This window comes from Fukomys damarensis, unplaced genomic scaffold, assembly GCF_012274545.1.
Source record: "Fukomys damarensis isolate Sample0158 unplaced genomic scaffold, DMR_v1.0_HiC HiC_scaffold_9, whole genome shotgun sequence".
Taxonomy (NCBI): Eukaryota; Metazoa; Chordata; class Mammalia; order Rodentia; family Bathyergidae; genus Fukomys; species Fukomys damarensis.
The window spans coordinates 20,451,597-20,457,855 of NW_022900921.1; the positions used below are offsets into that span (position 1 = coordinate 20,451,597).

Below are 6,259 nucleotides of genomic sequence, written 5' to 3' on the forward strand. Positions count from 1 at the left end.
CCAAGAGCAAGAGCCGCCGCAGGAAGGGCCCGGCTGCGGTGTCGGTGGAGCCGCACCGGCACGAGGGCGTGTTCATCTACCGCGGGGCGGAAGACGCGCTGGTCACGCTGAACATGGTGCCTGGCCTCTCGGTGTACGGCGAGCGGCGCCTCACCGTGACCGAGAACGGCGAGAAGCTGGAGTACCGCACGTGGAACCCCTTCCGCTCCAAGCTGGCCGCGGCCATCCTGGGCGGGGTCGACCAGATCCACATCAAGCCCAAGTCCAAAGTGCTGTACCTGGGGGCTGCCTCGGGGACCACCGTCTCCCACGTCTCCGACATCATCGGCCCGGACGGCCTGGTCTACGCTGTGGAGTTTTCGCACCGCGCTGGCCGCGATCTGGTCAATGTGGCCAAAAAGCGAACCAACATCATCCCGGTCCTGGAAGACGCCCGGCACCCGCTCAAATACCGTATGCTCATCGGCATGGTGGACGTGATCTTCGCTGACGTGGCCCAGCCAGACCAGTCGCGCATCGTGGCTCTGAACGCGCACACCTTCCTGCGCAACGGGGGTCACTTTCTCATTTCCATCAAGGCCAACTGCATCGACTCCACTGCGTCCGCCGAGGCCGTGTTTGCTTCGGAGGTGAAGAAGCTGCAGCAGGAGAACTTAAAGCCTCAAGAGCAGCTGACCCTGGAGCCCTACGAGAGGGACCACGCGGTGGTCGTAGGTGTCTACCGGCCGCTTCCCAAGAGCAAGTAGCAGCCAGAGCAGGGTCTCTCTCCGAAAGCGCTCCCCAAGACTGCTGTGCCCGGTGTTATGTATTGTTTTGGTTTTGGTTTCAGTGTGTGTTTTGCTGGATTTTTCTAATAAATCACTTAAAAGAAACAGTACCCAGGTGTATTGGTGAAGCCAGGCTGGGTTTTGCTACATTAACAATCGCTGTCCAGCCGGCCGTGGTGGTGCACGCCTGTAATTCCAGCACTCTGGAGGCTGAGGCAGGAGGATCGCTGTGAGTTTGAGACCAGCCTGGGCTACATAGTGAGATCCAGGGTAGGCTGAACTACATAGTGAGACCCTGTCTCAACCGCCCCAAATCACTCTCCCAAATCCAGTGGCCTATAAACTGTGATTATTCTAATCACCCCAGTTATTGGCTCACAGGACACCATTTTCACAGTGCTTCCTAATCAAAAGGGCAGAGAAACGATAACCTGGGAATTGCTAGAGAGATTTGAAAGTTCCCCTTAGAAATGATGGGGGGCATTTCTGTTCCTAGTGGTCAAGTCACATGACCAAGCCCAGTTCTAGGGGAGGATAGTAGATACTGGTACATTCAACCTGTTTGACTCAAAGCAAGAATCTTAACCACAGAAAAGTTTTTAGTACTTTATTCTAAGCTCTGTTGCATTCACTGCTTATATTTAATCATTCCACCAGCTCTGAGATAATTTTGTTTGTATCCCATATTACATGTAGAGCAATAAGGATTCTGGAGATAAACCATTTGTCTGCATTTAAGTGGCTCATGCCACTCTTTGGAAGGCAGTCATGTTAACCACTGTACCACTAATGCCTCTCAGTGGCACCCTTTGGCACCAGACGGTTATCTCCTCAGCATGGTGGACCCTGACACACAGAGTAGGGCTGGTGCAGTTTTTCCTCATCTCCTTGGGCCACCCTTTTCTAAGATTCCACAAAAGCCAAACAAAGCAGGAAGATGGGGTGGGGGGCCAGGGAATAGATACACATAGACCTCTCCACCTGTCTGCAGAATTCCTGAGGAAATGAACTCCCAGACAGAATCTGCTTCTGGAGGTCATGAGCCATCCCAAGAAAGCCGAGAAGCAACAATTTAGTCTGGAAACGACTGCTCACAAAGCATCATTTGGAGGGTGGGTTTGCCTTCTCAAAGATGTGCTTAGGCAAAGATTTATGGCTAGTCTGCTTTGTCCCAGTGTCTTCCTGGAAAAACAAAACAGAGGATAAACCAGACTAAAAGGCAGCTACCTTCTACCACCTGCCTTGCAAGTGCAAGGGCCCGAGTTCGATCCCTGGTATCAAAAAAATAAAAAAAAAGGCAGCTGCCTCTTCTTCTTCTCCCTAGCCCCCTTACTAAAATTCAAGAAGAGTTACAGTTCAGGTTGTGGGCAGGACTTACTCAAGAAGAGAAATGATGTAAATACCCACCAAACCCCAAACTAGGTTTTCCAAGAAACAATGGAACCCTTCCCCACAGCCCTGTGAAGCGGAGGCCACTATCCCTCTTTAACCATGAGAAAACTGCATTTCAAAGAGATGAGGAGACTTGCTCAAGATCCCCTAGGGAGGCTTACAGGCCGAAATCATATCCTGTCAGTCTCACTCCAAAATTTATGTCCTTTTCCCTGAATCTATCCTGGTTTACTGCTTTGAAAGGGTGCTCTCTCCAAGCCTGTTAGTAAAGCGATGCGTCTTGGAGGCTGCGGATGGAACCCCAGGAGCAGGTGAATGTGATAGATGCCAGGCACGTCGCAGGGAAGGAAGCCACAGGACCCAGCCTTGCTCACAGCCAGCTCAGCTGCAACAGGAGCCGCGCTCTTCCTGACAGCCAGCTTGTCCCCAGGATGAGGCGCAGAGCCCCGGAAACTCAATGTCCCTCTTTAGTGTGCACCCCTACCCCTGTACATATAATTCACAGGCTGTGTCTGAAGCTGCTGGGAGCCCATCAAGAAAGGGCATGAAAACAATCTGCTGAAGAAGCTTTTTGTTTTGGTACTGGGGATTGAACTCTGGCCCTTGTACTTGCGAGGCAAATGGCGGAACCACTGGGCTAAATCCCTAGCCTTAAGAATATTTCTGATCATGAGTGTCGTGCAACTAGTCTACAGCCCCAGCTACTCAGGATGCTGAGGCAGGAGGATCACTGGAGCCCAGGAGTTCAAGGACAGCCAGGACAATGCAGTAAGACCTGTTCAAAAAAAAAAAAAATTGCCAGGCGTGGTGGCGCATGCCTGTAATCCCAGCACTCGCAAGGCTGAGGCAGGAGGATTGCTGTGAGTTCAAGACCAGCCTGGGCTACAATAGTGAGTTCCAAATCAGTCTCAACTACATAGTGAGACCCTATCTAAAAAAAAAAAAAATTATCCCTGAGTTGAAAATGTGTTCCTGGGCCAGTGGAATGGCACGGTAGATGCTTAAAGAAATACGGGAATTAGGATGAGGGGCACACAGTGGGAAAGATGGAACTTGGTTTTAGCAGAAAAGGGAAGAGAAGAGCATGGAAGTGGACAGAGTCTCAGGATACCAGAGATATCAGGGAAAGTGACACTGGATCCTAGATGCACTCAGCTTGGAATGTATCAGCGACCATCAGCTTGGGTTTCAAGAGGAGATCTCTGTATTTATTTGTTTTCTCACATTAGTGTAACAAAATAGCACAAGCTGGTTGGCTGAAACAACAAACACTTATTTTCTCACAATGGGCATGGCTAGAAGTCCAAGATGAACATGTTGGGGACTTGGTTTCTGGTGAGGGCTATTTTCCTGGCTTGAAATGAAATGCCTTCTCAGTGTGTGACTGATCACAAGGCATGTGCTGTGTGTGTGACAGAAGGCTTCAGAGCTCTGGTGTTTCTTCCTCCCTCATAAGGACACTGATCCTACTGGATTAGGGCCCTGTCCCTATAACTCCCTTTAACCTTATTGCTTCGTGAAGGCCCTGTCTCCATATTGTTTCACTGGGCCTTAGGGTTTTCAGTTCATAGCACTAGGGCTGAAATGAGAACTTTCAGCTGAAATGCTTGCCTTACTGGATTGAGAACTGGCTGAGGAGATCACTGTACAATGTGAAAATACCTGCATGGAGACAGACATATAGCAAGTACCCTACATGAGAACATATAGCTCTCCTACTGCTAGGAGTTGCCTTGGAGTGTGAGGGAACTTAGTATACTTTCGCAGGGTCCTGCTCCACCCTGGGATTATGCTGCTAAATTTCAGAGACTCAGCAGCTCCATTAAGAGACAGAGTGTAGAACCCAGTGTGCATTATGTTGGCAGCAGAGTCAACAAAGCTGGGGGCTGATGCTCAGAGACCTGGCAAGATGGACGCAGCAAAGGCAGTGAGCAGGTGCCTGGCCCTCACTTGCACCGTCACGGTCCATCAGCCTTCTCCTTGCCCAGACAGCTTTTGACGACAAAGAGGTCAAAACCAGACTGGAGAAAAGACTGAGAAAAAGGACTATTTCACACTGGAAAAAAGTTTTCATTAAATTGGCAGTTTAAAGTGCTGCAACTTCTTCAGCTTGACAGACTGTTGCAAAACTGACACTGGTCACAACTACCTCTAAAATTTGTGGCCTGAAGCAAAAGACTATAAGGGCTGCTGGCCTATGGTCTGCCCCTTTCTCTTCTCGACTCTGGTTCAAGTAGGTTTTCATAACATGGCTATAGCCCAAGTATGCCCCAGAATGTAGCCCATACTGTCTCAAGCCCAAGATCCATTCCCATGCCCTTCCAATTTCTTCCTTCAAGTCACAGCTTGTGATCAGAGATGCAAACCGGAAGCATAGTCTCCTCTCTAGAGGACCAGCTGGAAAGGACCGGAGGAATGTGCAGAATTAGACAGGGTTCCTGGTGCACAATCTACACATGTTCCTATGTGGCATGGCGCTTGGTCCCTATGGATTTCCTGCCCCGTGAGGCAAGGATCAGAATTGGAAGGTCAGAGTGCCATCCTCTAAATGGCCTCCATTTGCCCATTCCTGGCATTTGGGAGTTTCCCCTTTGTCTTTCTACCCATCCAAATGTTGGCATTCTCCATTAGAGGGAAAATTGAATTCCCCCAAGTAGTCCCGCCATGCCGTTTGGCTATCAGGAAGCTCTTGTTTCATATCTAAGATACCCTTGACTGCACACATATTAGGTGGCAGGTGCTTCCTAGCATCTAGTTTCACTTAATTCTCACAGCATTCCAGGGAAGCAAGTGTCAGCCCTCCCATATCATGGATGAACAACCGGAGGTAAAGGAAAGTGACATGTCAGCCAAGGTAGTGGCTAGAAAGCAGGAGATCTGGGACTTCTGGAGCAGAACTGTACTTCTAAGTCCATGAAATTAACAACAGACATTCTAGGGAATGGACTGGACTGGCACTGCCATTTTTTAAAGTTCCCTAGGTGACACTATTATGCAGCCAGGGCTGAGACCCATATTTAAAATCTTGTATTCTTTTTGTCATTGACTGAAAAAGAATAAGGACAGGGTTTTGAATAACTGGAAGATAACAGCGGGTACATAGGCACAGGAAGCTCCCCAGGATCCCAACAGGTCAGGTGAAATCGGTGCCCGGGAGTGAAGTTATTGACACTCAAAAAACCGGATATGAGTATTGTATTGAAACTGTTAAACTCTACATAACATGTAATCACTTATGTTTCCAAGTTCATATTCCAGAGTTCTCTTTAATTCTGCCCCCCCATCTGGGGTAGCTGGATAAAAATGAGCAAAGTCAGCTTTTCACTCTAAAAGAACATGTCTTCCTGATTTTGGCTTTTTTTGGATACTCTTCCCAGAAACTGAGGTTAAATTGGGTTGTACACTTGTTCACTTAAAGTACAGTCACCTGCAGTTTCTGGATACAATGCTTACTTCTAGAAAAGTGACATTAAAAGGTACTTTTTTTGGTACCAGGTATCAAACTCAGGACCTTGTGCTTCTGAGGCAGGCACAGTGCCACTGAGTGAAATCCCAAGGCCAAAGTTCTGCAGTTTTTTTTTTAATGGCAAGGACGTAAAGTCTCAGGGACATCAGGTTTTCCAAGTTTAAGGAAAAACAGAGGCACAGAAATATCCTAATACAAATATTAAAGTTTACTGAATATCCTCAATTGAGGAATGGTAACACAGATAGCTTGCATTCAAAATTTACATAGCACTGGGTAGAGAAGCCAGCACACTGTGTTCTTCCCAGGTGCAATGTTTATTTTGGATGAGGCACTTGCACTCAGGCGTGCAGCCTTGAACTTCTGCCCCCCACTCCTGGCAGCACATCCACACTTGGGAGAGCTTTACCTACATCTCGAGTCTAGTATTTCCACACCACCATTTTCTCCCTAGTCAAAATCTCACCTTTTTCATCCTTGTTCCTTACTGGATTAAAAAAAAACAAAACAAATGGACACATACTTGATATGTTACATGGTAGCCATACTCATTTTCAACCATTCCTGTATGCCTGGAGTCAAGACAAATTATATAAAGTACATAATTTTATACCATATAAAACTATATATATAT

General features: G+C 47.8%; 1 protein-coding gene across 1 annotated transcript; it reads left to right on the forward strand.

Annotated features, from left to right (window-relative positions):
• Positions 1-5: 5 nt before the first annotated feature.
• On the forward strand, positions 6-948 carry Fbll1 (fibrillarin like 1; the record flags this gene model as incomplete). The annotated part of the gene is made up of 1 exon (XM_010622319.2): positions 6-948. A coding segment is annotated over one exon (741 nt), but the record flags the coding sequence as incomplete, so codon positions are not given.
• Positions 949-6,259: the final 5,311 nt, after the last annotated feature.